This window comes from Bos indicus, chromosome 13, assembly GCF_029378745.1.
Source record: "Bos indicus isolate NIAB-ARS_2022 breed Sahiwal x Tharparkar chromosome 13, NIAB-ARS_B.indTharparkar_mat_pri_1.0, whole genome shotgun sequence".
In the NCBI taxonomy this organism is placed as follows: domain Eukaryota; kingdom Metazoa; phylum Chordata; class Mammalia; order Artiodactyla; family Bovidae; genus Bos; species Bos indicus.
In genome coordinates this window covers 48160990-48176449 of record NC_091772.1, presented here as the reverse complement: position 1 = coordinate 48176449, position 15460 = coordinate 48160990, and the positions used below count along the sequence as shown (strand labels likewise).

The following is a 15460-nucleotide window of genomic DNA, read 5'->3' as shown; positions in this document are numbered from 1 at the left end:
AGTAGGCAGTGCTTACCCTCCTATGTCAATAGTGTGCTCTGGACTGATGTAGCACACACCTAAGGGAAGCTTTGGTGCCTAGCTAAATAAATGGTAGCTATCATTATTTTTGTTACTTGTAATTCCTTAGTTGTTAGTTTGAGAATATGTTGGCTTACTAAATGGTCAGAGGAAAATAGTTTAAAAATATAAATGACTCATAACTGTTCAGTTCAGTTCAGTCGCTCAGTCGTGTCTGACTCTGCGACCCCATGAACCACAGCACACCAGGCCTCCCTGTCCATCACCAACTCCCGGAGTTTACCCAAACTCATGTCCATTGAGTCGGTGATGCCATCCAACCATCTCATCCTCTGTCGTCCCCTTCTCCTCCTGCCCTCAGTCTTTCCCAGCATCAGGGTCTTTCCCAATGAGTCAGCTCTTCGCATCAGGTGGCCAAAGTATTGGAGTCTCAGCTTCAACACCAGTCCTTCCAATGAACACCCAGGACTGATATCCTTTAGGATGGACTGGCTGGATCTCCTGGCAGTCCAAGGGACTCTCAAGAGTCTTCTCCATCATAACTGTTAGTATTAGCCTAATTTTTAAAAACTTTGGCTTAGTGGGGCTAGCAGACTTAAATGAAATTCAGATTCCCACACACACTTTTACCCGCATACCTTACCTAAGTATACTGTTTTCATTTTTACCATCTACTCTGTTTCACCTATAACTGGATACTCTGTGTCTCAGTTACCAGGTTTGCAGCAAGGGTTCAGAACAGAATAAAAACAAGTTGGCCCAACTGGCCAAAACAAAATATGAAAACACAGGATTTAAAAAATATCAGATTAGAAATTAAAATAACTGATTTTTTGAAGTATACTTTTTATTTAAATATAATGTACATAATTATAGTACATATAACTGTACAGTTAGCAACAAATTTCCATGCAACTGACACCCATATCAAGAAACAACATAACTAGCATTCCCAAAGTCCCTTTCTAGGCACCACCCAGTTAGCTTGTAACACAATAAACTAGTTGTGATTTATATGAAACTTTAAATGAATAGAAAAAAAAAAAATAACTAATTTAACACTCAGCCATAGGGAATAATGACCCTGATGGACAGGTTATTAATACAATGAGGAGACCAGAGTTTTCAATTCTGGCTGCACTTCAGAATCACCTGTGGTTATAAACGTATAGATGCTAAGATCCTTAACCAAGAGATTCTTAATTCTTAATACTGGGGAAGGCCACAGTATTTTCAAAAAGCTCCAAAGCTGATAGTGATAGGGTTCCTAACCATTCTTACATTGGCTTGGCAGGTGTCACTCCAAGCACAAGCATTCCAAAGGCTGCACCTTCTAGGGCAGCACGGGGAGAACTACTAGGCTCTGATGGGCAGAGCTAGAATCTTGGGGACCAACAACATATTGGTCATGGGAATTCCCTTGTTTTAGACTCAGAGAGAAGCAGTGGAGATGGATGTGATTGACCTCTATCAGACTATTCTTAAAGCCGAATTCAGTGTTTATATAGTTGTATAAAGAAATATTGGGTGAGCCTGCTTTACTTTCTTGAACTATTCTATTCATAGGTAAGGTCACAACAATAAAGACTAGTATAGCAATGCTGCATACAAAAAATGGTTAGAGGGACTTCCCTGGTGGTCCAGTGGCTAAGACTTCATCCTCCCAATGCAGGGCAGGGGGGGCCCCAAGTTAAATTCTTGGTCAAGGAACTGGATCCTGCCTGCTGCATCTAAAGATCCCACATACCCCAGTGAAAACCGAAGACCCTGAATGTCACAACTAAGACCCAGTACAGCCAAATAAATAAATAAATATTTTTGAAAAGAAAGAAATTGTATTTTTTTTTTAAATAAAAAAAATAGGGGTTAGGGAAATGGTTAATATTTTACAATAGTTGACATCTTAACAGAGCAGTATGCTTGTACAGCCTGTGTGACAGGAGACTGGCTCAATGTGAAAGGATGGTCAGATACAAGTTACTCACACAAACCCCCAACTCACTCACACTATTTGACAAATGATATCCTCTGGAATACAAATACCCCATGTTTTAGGAAAATTCATTAGTGAATTATTCATGCATTTTATAAGCAAAAGGTCAAATCCTAAATGTCTGATTTCTTACCTGTAGCATCTGACTTTTTCCCAAGCCTGGGTCTCCAACAACAAGGACATGGGGATCTCCTCGAATTGGAATTCTGTTTTTGTCATCTGCATATTTCTGGCTTCCTCCAAAGAGTGCTAATGCCAAACCTGCTTTAACAAGCTCAAATGTGAAAGAAGAGAGAGAAAAAACAAGAAAGAAAAACAAAGATGACTAGCAAAAGGGGTGCTCCTCCTATATTTAAAACATTTGTGTGGGGATTTTTTTTTAAAAAAACATGACTGCATTTTGCTTTTCTCTTTTCCTAAGAAAAGTCTAAAAATACACTTCTTTAATGTAAATGATTAGAAAGCATATAAAATAAGGTATCGTAAAAGTCACCAAGTAAAGACCTACCTTGCCAGGCATTGAATCCATTCCACAAACCTGAGAAGTATTGGTTAGCTTCTGCTTTGCCATCTACTGTGTCCAGAGTCACTTTAAAAAAAGTCCATTCCTACTAACTCTAATTGGTAGGAAGTTCTATCTTATAAGGAACTGTGGTTTCTCTGTCACATCATTCATTTATGGAGAATAATGATTCATATTAAACTATGAATAACTAGCCAACAGAAATTACTATTTTTTGTAAAATCTTAATATTCTATTTTTGCTAAATTTATGTATTTTTTAGTAAAATGAAGTAAAATACTTACTTCATGACCAAAAATGACAGGGCAAAGCGAGCTGAAAAACAGAATACAATTCATAAATTCTAACTCACATTTTCAGGTGATAAAGATCTACTTTACAATCTGCTTAATTTACTTTACTTAGTACCAAACAGCTCAAGAAACTTTATTCTAACAATAAATTTATCAAAATTCTTGATGAATCTATAAAGGGAAGAATACTTTAGAAATTGTGTCTATGTAAGGGAGACAGGGTACTTACAAAGCATTTACATTACTAGCCTTTAAAACGCATCATAGGGACTTCCCTGACAGTTCAGTGGTTAAGATACTGCATCAGGGGTTTGATCCCTGGTTAGGGAACTAAGATTCTGCATGCAGTGTAGCACGGCAAAAAAAAAAAAAAATTATAATCATGTGTTATGATTATGGGTTATTTTGCACCCTAATACTTTAGGGTAAAGAATTATCTTTTATATGAATAGACATCTTTAGACCTGTGTAGCCAAGTCATTGAAAGAAGGAGACTAAAGGGTGAACTGAATACACAATATTTAAAGAAAGAATAAAATTTCATTTTTTCAGTTGAAAGAATCAGAATAAATAAGGTCATATATTAACATATCAAGTATTATATTTAATATAAAGAAGTATCTCACATCTGTCAGTTGTATAAACAGGAACAAAAAGGACAGGGTGGGAGACATACAATCAGGAATAAACTCTGAATCATTTTCTCTCTGTTAATATATGTAAACACAAAGTTGGTATCCTGCCATATCCCCTTGGCAAATATTGTTCAGCATGCTCCTGCAGATCACTGCTCACCTCCTACCAAGCAACTGCATCTGTGTGCCAAAAGGCTTTCTACGGCTGCAGAAGCATTAGCAGCAGGCAGGCTGGGCAGAACAGAAGTGCTGGCATGTCTAATATTCTCAGGAGCAGCTCCAAATCTAGACCCTTAAATGGAAAAATACTGAGGCTAGGTCTTTAGTCAAGTGTCCCAGAGGCCTCAGAAAAGATTAAGCCTTCATTAAGGCACCAGACACTGATTGCCTCCCTTCTCTGTCTCACTTTCTCATTCCCTTCTCAGTATTTCTGGGGATTATCTCCCAGTAAACCACACTTATGCAAATCATTGTTTCTGAAGGAACCTAAACTAAAACAGCCTTCTATTTGTCTTCTCCATTCTCTTCTCAAAGGCTTCCATTTGTTAATCTAGCAAGGGTTGACAAGGAGATCCAACCAGTCCATCTTAAAGGAGATCAGTCGTGAATATTCATTGGAAGGACAGGTGTTAAAGTTGAAACTCCAATACTTTGGCCACCTGATGTGAAGAGCTGACTCATTGGAAAAGATCCTGATGCTGGGAAAGATTGAAGGCAGGAGGAGAAGGGGACAACAGAGGATGAGATGGTTGGATGGCATCACCAACTCAATGGACATGGGTTTGAGTGGACTCTGGGAGTTGGTGATGGACAGAGAGGCCTGGCGTGCTGTGGTTCAAGGAGTAGCAAAGAGTCGGACATGACTGAGCAACTGAACTGAACTGAACTGAAGGGGTGACAACATTTTTCATAAAGGGCCAGAAAATAAATAGTTTCACTTTTACTGTCTAGGTCCTAACTACCCAACTTTCATTAAAGCAACAATCAATAATTTGCAAATTAATGGGTAGGGCTGTGTTCTAATAAAACTTTATTTACCAAAATAGGCAGCTTTCCTAGTTTGCCAATCCCTGCAAAATTAACAAATGGAGAGCCAAGAAAAATTCTAGATTTAGAACTAAAAGGTAAAAGCAAACTGTAGGAAGGAAACCCAAGTTTTTCATACTAACATACGTACTTCATTAAGTATGGCAGAAAAAAGGACCACCGCACATGTTCATTGTTATTTTAATTGGTAAGAGGTACCCAAGAGGTGTTTTGATCCTCAACCAGGGAGTTCCGTGGCCACCTGCTACAGACCACTCACCACTCCACCACTTACCACCAGATCACCGGAGTCTCCCTAGGTCAGGGCACCCTATCTATCAGGATGGGTTTGGATGGCTATCTATTCAAAGGATATCTTTGAGGGTTTAAGAACAAAAAACCCTCAAGGAATCTATACTTTTCCCAACTTGCTAATTAACATATTAAAGGCAGAAAGAAAAAAGTGTCAAATTCTCCTAGAGCCCAAAGGCTAAATGACAAGATCTATTTTTCTAATACAATGCACTTCAAAATCTCAGTTCCTTACCTCTGTTTGGTATATCTACTATCTAGTCTCTCATTTTCTATTTCTTCAAAATTATCCAAAAAACTGCCAAAATAACAGCACATTGTGTTAACCATGTTAAGGATATAATGAAATCTCATTTAATCTTTAGAACAACATTCTGAGGCAGGTGTTATTATTTCTACTTTAGAAGATAAAAATGAAGGAGAAATTAAATGCCCCAGATTACAACTGGAAGTGGCTGAAGCAAGATTCTAACTTAGGTTTCAGATCAGATCAGTCACTCAGTCATGTCCGACTCTTTGTGACCCCATGAATCGCAGCACGCCAGGCCTCCCTGTCCATCACCAACTCCCGGAGTTCACTCAGACTCACGTCCATTGAGTCAGTGATGCCATTCAGCCATCTCATCCTCTGTCGTCCCCTTCTCCTCCTGCCCCCAATCCCTCCCAGCATCAGAGTGTTTTCCAATGAGTCAACTCTTAGCATGAAGTGGCCAAAGTACTAGAGTTTCAGCTTTAGCATCATTCCTTCCAAAGAAATCCCAGGGCTCATCTCCTTCAGAATGGACTGGTTGGATCTCCTTGCAGTCCAAGGGACTCTCAAGAGTCTTCTCCAACACCACAGTTCAAAAGCATCAATTCTTCAGCACTCAGCCTTCTTCACAGTCCAACTCTCACATCCATACATGACCACAGGAAAAACCATAGCCTTGACTAGACAAACCTTTGTTGGCAAAGTAATGTCTCTGCTTTTGAATATGCTATCTAGGTTGGTCATAACTTTCCTTCCAAGGAGCAAGCGTCTTTTAATTTCATGGCTGCAGTCACCATCTGCAGTGATTTTGGAGCCCAGAAAAACAAAGTCTGACACTGTTTCCACTGTTTCCCCATCTATTTCCCATGAAGTGATGGGACCGGATGCCATGATCTTCGTTTTCTGAATGTTGAGCTTTAAGCCAACTTTTTCACTCTCCACTTTCACTTTCATCAAGAGGCTTTTTAGTTCCTTTTCACTTTCTGCCATAAGGGTGGTATCATCTGCATATCTGAGGTTATTGATATTTCTCCCGGCAATCTTGATTCCAGCTTGTGTTTCTTCCAGTCCAGCGTTTCTCATGATGTACTCTGCATAGAAGTTAAATAAACAGGGTGACAATATACAGCCTTGATGAACTCCTTTCCTATTTGGAACCAGTCTGTTGTTCCATGTCCAGTTCTAACTGTTGCTTCCTGACCTGCATACAAATTTCTCAAGAGGCAGATCAGGTGTTCTGGTATTGCCATCTCTTTCAGAATTTTCCACAGTTGCTTGTGATCCACACAGTCAAAGGCTTTGGCATAGTCAATAAAGCAGAAATAGATGTTTTTCTGGAACTCTCTTGCTTTTTCCATGATCCAGGGGATGTTGGCAATTTGATTTCTGGTTCCTCTGCCTTTTCTAAAACCAGCTTGAACATCATGAAGTTCACGGTTCACATACTGCTGAAGCCTGGCTTGGAGAATTTTGAGCATTACTTTACTAGCGTGTGAGATGAGTGCAGTTGTGCGGTAGTTTGAGCATTCTTTGGCATTGCCTTTCTTTGGGGTTGGAATGAAAACTGACCTTTTCCAGTCCTGTGGCCACTGCTGAGTTTTCCAAATTAGGTTTATATCTCCCTAAAAAAGTCTGTAACCACTATAGCAAAAGTACCTCTACACTGTTTCTTCTCTATTGCAGGACAATAACAGAAATAAAAACTATTCTGAAATACTTCTCAATAGTAAGTGACTTCTATATGACTCTCTTTCTTGCTTTCTAAAAGTAAACAAGCAACCCTCTGCTCTACATACAACTAATTGAAATTACTTTGGAATTCACTGCCCCATGACTCTTCTGTTGAGTAACCAGTTAATGTGAGATAGTAAATTTTCCTTATTGTTTCAACTAGAGATGAGCAATCTTATTTGTAAAGGTACAAACAGTAAATATCTGTGACCCATCTCTATCACGTCTACTCAACTCTGTCACTGTAGCTCAAAAGCAGTCAGACGCTATGTAAATGAACGAGTGTGGCTGTGTTCCAATAAAAGTCTGTTTTTGGACAGCAAAATCTGACTTTCACATAATTTTGTATGTCATGAAATATTCTTCTTCTGATTTTCTTCAGTCATGAAAAAACATAAAAACCAATATTAGCTCACAGGCTATACAAAAATGAGTAAATAGCTGAATTATATCTCTTCCACCCTGCCCTTTTTGTTTGTATGAATAGGATTATATAATTGATGAATGGAAAATACTTCTTTATAGTCAACATAATACTTCATATATTCATATATGGCCTTATGTATTCTAATTCTTTGAACTGAATATGAAATTTCAGTTCAAATATGAATAGAAATAAAATATGAATAGAAATAAAATATGAAATTTTATCCCTTCTTTAAATATTATGTATACAGTTCACCCTTTAGTATCCTTTCAGTGACTTGGCTGCACAGGTCTAAAGATGTCTAATGAATTGTAATTTGCAACCATTTTGACTGGTTTTCAGTTACTGGTAGCCAAAAGCACCCCCAACATGCACATGATAAAATAAAACTTGAGATAATCTCATACATACTTGACAATGAGTTTAAACAGGTTTTCTTCAGACTGAATCTCCTGGATGGCATAAAGGTCTTTAAGTGAGAACTCCATCAATGCTCCATGCTTACATCCATCCTCGGAAGCCTTTGTTTTCTGTCCTTTGTTATTGCTAACAGAATTTGCTTCAATGTACAAAAGGAACATGCATTTGTCATTCTTATTTCGAGAACCTGTAAATTTCAAAGTACAAAAATACAGTAATTGGTATTTTCATTTTCCCTACAGAGATTCAAGTAGAATGTAAAAGAAAGGCATGGTGAGTTATATTACTAAATAAACCTTTATTTTAGAGTTAAAGTGTCACCTATATAAGAATCAAAGAGTTCTTTAAACTGCTGGAAATTCAGAAATATCTTTAAAAGGGAAAAGATGAATGCTGACAAACTACTGAGAGACAGTCAGATTGAGGAAAGTCATACCACACCTTCCTCAGCATTGGAGACTTTGACAACTCCGGTAATAGTCACTGTGTCTCCTGGGACACAGCTATCCACGAGATCATGAACAAGCTCACATTCTATTGTTCGTGGAATCCGACCTGCTTCTCGCTGATCATCAGACATCAACTCCTGTATTCTAAAAAGTTAAACAGTTTTCAGTCAGGACTTATACTGACTCTAGGTTATTTCTTCAACATATTAACTAATCAGGGTCCACATGGTGCTAAGCTAGATAAAGGGCAGTTCTTTAGTTTAAAAAAGTTCAACAGTATATCTAAAACTACTTTGGCAATTTCCAATTAAAGATAGCAGAATAGGCACATGCATTAGCCTACCTTCCCATCAAAATGTGCACCAAGATGACAGTCACTCAAAGAGTGAAGGGAAATTTGGGGGTGTGCGGAGGTGCCATCAACAAGTAAGAGATATGAAATTTTAGAAAATAGAAAATGGAAAAGTATTGATGGATAAAATAAGGTGAATTCCAGAATACACACAGGAAAAATTTACACAGGTACAAGAGCAGTGGGAGCCAATGTTCTCAGCCCCAGAGAGCCTTCTAAGTTGGAGCTGGCAGGAATGAAAACTGGGAGTGGATGGCTGAAACAAAACAAGATAATCAACTGAAAGCAAGTCACTGAATAGCTATTCAGAAATTATTTGGAAGGTGGGTAGACAGGAAGGCACAAGAATGAGGGCACCCCACCAGAGCCATCAGGCCTCCCTACGCAGCAAAACCAGAGCACTGTTTCAAGGAAACAGACCATCTACTCTGTGAAGGTAGATAAAGTGTCCAGAGGGGAGTCAGAGCTCCAACATAAGGCTCCTCATTCTGGCACCTGAGGAGCCCAAATCAAATTAAAAAACACATTCATAAAGCAAAAGGTGATAGTCAAAACCGTACCTTCTATCCAGTGATGAGGCTTTTTGAAGAAAAACTCCTACCCAAGAAATAGCAAAGGAAACCTACCTACCTACTTCAAATTTCTCATTCCTCATCAGATATTTGAGGATGAAATGGCAACAATTCAAAAAGGAGAGGAGCATTAAAAACAAAACAAGCTAACAGTTTCTGAGAAAACATTACCTTCACAAAACAAGAATAAGCTGCTATAAAAAAGAAACTATTGGAAAACACAGGTGTGAAATCAGGAAAGTTCAGTTCAGAAGCTCAGTCGTGTCTGACTCTTTGCGACCCCATGAACTGCAGCACGCCAGGCCTCCCTATCCATCACCAACTCCCGGAGTTTACTCAGACTCATGTCCATCAAGTCGGTGATACCATCCAGCCATCTCATCCTCTGTCATCCCCTTCTCCTCCTGCCCCCAATCCCTCCCAGCATCAGAGTCTTTTCAATGAGTCAACTCTTCGCATGAGGTGACCAAAGTATTGGAAAGTTAAAGATGTATATAAAAAGCAAACATTTACAGAAGGGATACAAGCAAAAAAACAAAGAAATCTAGAGAAGAACATAAAACAAAGGATGGGGGGATTCCCAGGTGGTCCAGTGGTTAAGAACGTGTCTTGCAACTCAGGGAACATGGGTTCGATCCCAGGCCATGGAGCAACTAAGCCCACATGCAAAACTAGAGAACTTACATGCTGCAACTACTGAGCCTCTGTGTTCTACAGCCCAAGAGCCACAACTAGAGGGAAGCCCTAGTGCCTGGAGAACCTTGGGCACCACAACAAAGAGCATATGTGCCACAAATAAGACCCAATGCAGTTAAATAAATATTTTTTTAAAAAAAAGCAAGGGTGAAGGATAAGCAACTAAATGGATAAACCTGAAGGGAAGTACAAAGAGAGAAAACAGAAAGGAGATATTCTAGAGTGGAAAAGAGTGTCAAGCAGAATGAAGACATGATCAGATAGACTCAAACTTTTCCAGAACACCATAAATAAAAAGATTACAAAGAGTTGGAAAAGTGCTAAACAAGATTAAAGTCCAAATATGAAGCATGTTAAAATATGAAATAATTCAGTGAAGCATGAGAAAAGATAATCCATTTTTTAAAAACATTCTCTCTTTAAAAAAAAATTTATTTGGCTGTATCTTAGTTGTGGCACAGGGGCTCAGTAGTGGCAGCCCATGGGCTTAGCTGTCCCATAGCACATGGGATCTTAGTTCTCTGACCAGGGATCAAACCCACGCTCCCTGCATTGGAAGGCAGATTCTTAACCACTGGACCAGCAGGGAAGTGCCAAAGATAATCCATTTTGATTTTGATGCTTGGTCATTTACCTTTAAGGGGGGAAAAAGCCCAACAAAACAACCCAACCCAATTACACAAATTACATTTCCTTCTCTTGGCATCTGATCACCTGAGTTGATTCTTTGTTGAACAATATTTACATTATCATTAAAAACATAAGTGCTGTTTGTTGGTTTTTATCAGATATGACCTATGAATAAAATATAACAGATAATTCTGATTAAGAAACAGAAGGAAACCTGGACAATTTAAAAATAACATTTTAGCTGGAAAAAGTCCAAAGGTGGAAGGGGAAGAAGGGAAAGCAGGTACCATTGAAAGGTTGTTGTTGACCCACAAAAAGACGCCGGGATTCTTGGCCTCCGGAGGAGGAGAATTCAATCCGGGGCCAGAGACGAGGCTTGATCACTCAGAGCTTTTGTGTAATAAAGTTTTATTAAAGTATAAAGAAGATAGAGAAAGCTTCTGACATAGGCATCAGAAGGGGGCAGAAAGAGTACCCCCCTGCTAGTCTTCAGCTGGATGTTATATAGTCATTAGCAGTCTGTTAATAAAAGAATGTCTTAAAACTCAGAATGGCACCAGGTCCCTCATCCATAAGATGTATTTTGGGATAATCTTGGCACCAGACAATTCATCCTGGGCCATAAAACAATTGACTTGAATCTTGTAGAAGGGCAGATTACCATACAAATAGTTTTATTTACATAGATTAGGGGAACAATGAGTATAACATACTGCTTTGTCAAGTAGGTTCTGAGCCATTAGGCGGAACTTGAAGACAGAGTTTGGGGTAAATGCATAGTACATTAACATAGCTTACTGCTGCTGCTAAGTCACTTCAGTCGTGTCCGACTCTGTGTGACCCCATAGACGGCAGCCCACCAGGCTCCCCCATCCCTGGGATTCTCCAGGCAAGATCACTGAAGTGGGTTGCCATTTCCTTCTCCAATGCATGAAAGTGAAAAGTGAAAGTAAAGTCGCTCAGTCATGTCTGACCCTCAGGGACCCCACGGACTGCAGCCTTCTAGGCTCCTCCGTCCACGGGATTCTCCAGGCAGGAGTACGGGAGTGGGGTGCCATTGCCTTCTCCGAACATAGCTTAAGGACAAACATTTCCATAAGAAAAATGCATTGGTTAACTCAAGGTTTGAGAATAGTTAACTTCAGGTGAAACCAGGTGTCATTATGGCAACACAGTATTTTAAGAGAAACCTCCTTTTAAATTTGTATAGAGAAGGAAAAAAATATCGCTAGTTTGTTTCCTCCTGCGGTCAAGAGAGATAAAAATGTCGGACACTTGCAGCCTATTTCCTCTGTTTGGAGACCCCTGGCCTTCCTGCCTGTTACTCTCTCACCATGTCTCTAATGTCCTCAGCTCACAGAGTGGATGAGTAAAGTGAAAAAAGAGACATGATAATGCTATCTAGAATTATGTATAGGACAAGAAGTTGTAGGAACTGTGACCTTCTATGTTGATTAAGTTTTTTAAAACATTTAATATGCATTATTTTAAAACCTTCTAATCACTTACATGATGAATGTAAGCACAAACCCGACTGCACAATTACCCACTACCTTCACTCTCAAAGCACATTTAAAAACTGCCAAACTGGGACTTCCCTGGTGGTCCAGTGGTTAAGAATTCGCCTGCCAATGTAGGGTACACGGGTTTAATCCCTGGTCCAGGAAGATCCCTCATGCCACAGGGCAACTAAGCCCATGGACCACAACTACTGAGCCCACGCTCTAGAGCTCACGAGCCACAACTACTGAGCCCACGTGCCACAACTACTGAAGCCTGAATGCCTAGAGTCCATGCTCTGCAATAAGAGAAGCCACCAAAATGAAAAGCCCACGCACTACAACTAGAGAGTAGCCTCCACTCGTCACAACTAGAGACAGCCTGAGCACAGCCAAAAGTAAATTAATCAATTAAAATCCTGGTGAACTGCAATGAGAAGCATCAGAATGACACAAACATGCTAAGATCACTTTGCTTTAAAAAAAGTATATTTTAGACTTTTCTTATTAAAAGAACACCTATTTCTATGGCACCTTTGGAAAAACTTAAAAACATAGATAAACAGAAAGAAGAAAATAACAATCACCCTCATCTCACTTCCCAAACAGTATACTCTCAACATGTCTTATTTAACAGTGTTGTTTTTTAAAAAAAGATAAATAAAGTCAGTATTATATATTAATAGCAGAAAACATTCTGTGACCTGCTTTATCACTAAACTTAGTGTAAACATTTCTGGATGTCATTTCGAAACACTCTCCTACATCATCATAATTAGTGGCTATACAGTAATTCACTGTACCATCCTTCTTATAATATTAACTTCAGATGTTTAGGCTATTCTCAATTTTTGGTCATCAACACTGTGAAAACGAACCTTCAGCAAGTAATTTCTGCAAGTGTTGTGACTGTCTTCATCAGATGAACTCCTAGAACTGGGACTGCTTCTGATTCTGATATGCACTATAAAACTGTCACCCTGATGCATCCAAACATTTCAGTGCTAGCTGAAAAACTATAATTTAATTCCTTATGGACATCCAAACTAAGGCTCAGAAAAAAATGAAACTGAATTTACCGTAAATGGCAAGAAGGTGCCCTTTCTTCTAGGGCAAAAAATCATTTTATCAATAGACTAAAACAACTATCATGTAAGCTAACATTGCATTAACAAAGTTTTACTATAACTGACTCATTTAAAATGAACTTGAGTAATACCTTTTAAAAACCCACAAAAAGGATTTAAATGGTATGGGGAGGGAGGTGGGAGGGGGGTTCAGGATGGGGAACACCTGTACACCAGTGGCGGATTCATGTTGATGTACACAAAATCAATACAATATTGTAAAGTAATTAGCCTCCAATTAAAATAAATAAATTTATATTTAAAAAAAAAAGGATTTAAATGTCCTCTTTTTCTCAATCATCTACTCCTAAGTTTGATTTCCTAAAATTAGGAGATGATCATTCAAATTCAGTTAAAATACTTACGCCTATTTTTAGCCTGCTATTTTTCCCTGAAAACAAAGAGACTTTAAAATCACTTAAAAGCCATAATAATGTAATTAAATCACTGGATCTTCCATGGATCTATGTGGACCTCATAGCACCTTTGAGGCCCTCACTACCCTTTTCAGTGGTGAAAGTATTACAGACACAGGCTGGAAACTAGGCTTCCCCATTCACAAGGCACAAGATCACACTCAAGAGTTTTAAACATTTCGTCTTCTATAAAATGCTGTGTTTGTAAAGATCTCAGTATAGTGCACAGTTGATTACTGTATATATTGGTCTTGGTTTTTACAGGGCAGAAGGATGTCAAGCTAGGACAGGGCTTGGTAGCAATTTACTTCACTTTTCCCCCATGTTCTTAGAAGTTTCCTGGATAGCACTCTGACTTCAAAACTATCCATTACATTATATTTAGGAATGAGTTACAGGGCTATAGCCAGAAAAAAAATGGGATAAACTGTTAGACTAAAACTATACACACATAAACTATCTGACTTTCAAAAACAAAAAACAAGTTTTTTTAAATACCTATACAGTAAAACGTCTCATGAATAGTGTGAACATAAGATGAAATATCTATTTCTAAGGGAGTCTCTATTTTAAAACTTGAAAACAATATTATTTCTAGAATATCTTCATTATGGAATGAAACACTGTTGTTTAGTTGCTAAGTCATGTCTGACTTTTGTGACCCCACAGACCGTAGTCTGTCATTAATCTGTCATACAGCTTTGCTTATATGTAAATCCAGTTCAATGAGTCACATAAATGAGATACAAAATAATTTCTCAGTAGCAAAATGACAAAACACTTGCCCATCAAATCCTTTCTGGAATCTGATAGAAAACAAATCTCAAATAAAGATAATTATCACTTCAACACATAACTCTTCACCAAATAAACCTTTTATACTTTATTACTCTCTACACATAAGAATCAAAGTATAATACAGGAATACTGTAAATTTACTTGGCAGTATGAGAGCTCTAAAACCTGCCTTTTATTTAATGGTCTGATTGCTTACTTGATTGACTGCCAGTCCATCGTAACTGTGAGAGGAGAGCTACGAAGAGCCGTAAATGACTTCCCTCGACATGCTGGCACAGGACACTGCAACAAGATTAATTCACACTTAAATTTTGCTAAATTATAATCATATCTCAGGAAAATTCAAGTTAAAATGCTTCATTTAGTACGTTTAAAAGTTGATCCCAGAACAGTATTAAAGTAAGATGAGCTAAAAGCTGCAATGATCTATTTCCTTCTATTACTGATTCTGTTTTTGAGGCACTTTTTCACCTGGTCTCTCTTGGTTACTGCTCTTATTCTTTCTGCTGTGGGTATGCAAGGCTCCTTACATGCCTCTCACACCAAGCACTTATTCGTTCCTTTGTATTCAAGTACTGTCCCAATCCTTGAACATTCACTTATATCCAGTCCCACACATCCAGCCCCAATCTTCTCTTTTTCAAAAGCCTTTCTTGGTCTTCTTTAATCCCCAGTTCTCCTATCTAATCTCTTTCTGCCCTATCTGTATAGTATTAAATATAATATTTTTATTGTACCACACAGGCAGTCCTCAACATGTCAGTGTTCAAGTTTTCATGAATCATTTATTTTCATAAATCACTTAAGTACCTCAAGATGCATTTATAAATAAAGAGACTGTGGCAAACTGTGTTTTCCAAATATGGTTGCAATATCTCCCCTCAAACCTTTCCAGAACCTTGCCACTCGCCTATTAAGAGCTGGAGTCTAATTTCCCTCTCCTGGAATGTGGACAGGCTTGTGACTCACTTTGAAACCAACTGAATGTGACCGAAGTGATGCTGTTTGACTTCTAAGGCTGCCTCAAGAGGCAAAGCCATTCCTGCCGTCAGCTGGAACTCTGCCTCTTGAAGCTATCGGCAGTCATGTGAGCAGGAGGAGTGTCCTGAGCAACTATACTGTGTGTGAGAAGCCAAAACCAGCCCACAGAGAAAGATAATATAGAGAAGAGATGCTGGCCAGCGCCCAGCCACTCCAGTCCCTTGCTGTTCCATCCAGCTTCATAAGAGATCAAGACTTAGAAATACCAAGACAACCAGTTCTTCAAAACTCAACCTACAGAAACCATGT

At 38.7% G+C, this 15460-nt stretch overlaps 1 protein-coding gene across 2 annotated transcripts in view; it reads right to left on the bottom strand.

The window, feature by feature from the left end:
* The window catches only part of MCM8 (minichromosome maintenance 8 homologous recombination repair factor), a 47001-nt gene that overhangs the window by 18848 nt on the left and 12693 nt on the right, over positions 1 to 15460 (bottom strand). For both annotated transcript variants that reach the window (XM_019973374.2, XM_019973373.2), the window contains exons 8-12: positions 14367 to 14452; positions 8073 to 8224; positions 7623 to 7818; positions 2822 to 2852; positions 2148 to 2288 (exon numbers count right to left, since the gene is read on the bottom strand). In XM_019973374.2, the coding sequence (XP_019828933.2) occupies positions 2148 to 2288; positions 2822 to 2852; positions 7623 to 7818; positions 8073 to 8224; positions 14367 to 14452 (606 nt within the window). The remainder of the gene's footprint in view (positions 1 to 2147; positions 2289 to 2821; positions 2853 to 7622; positions 7819 to 8072; positions 8225 to 14366; positions 14453 to 15460) is intronic.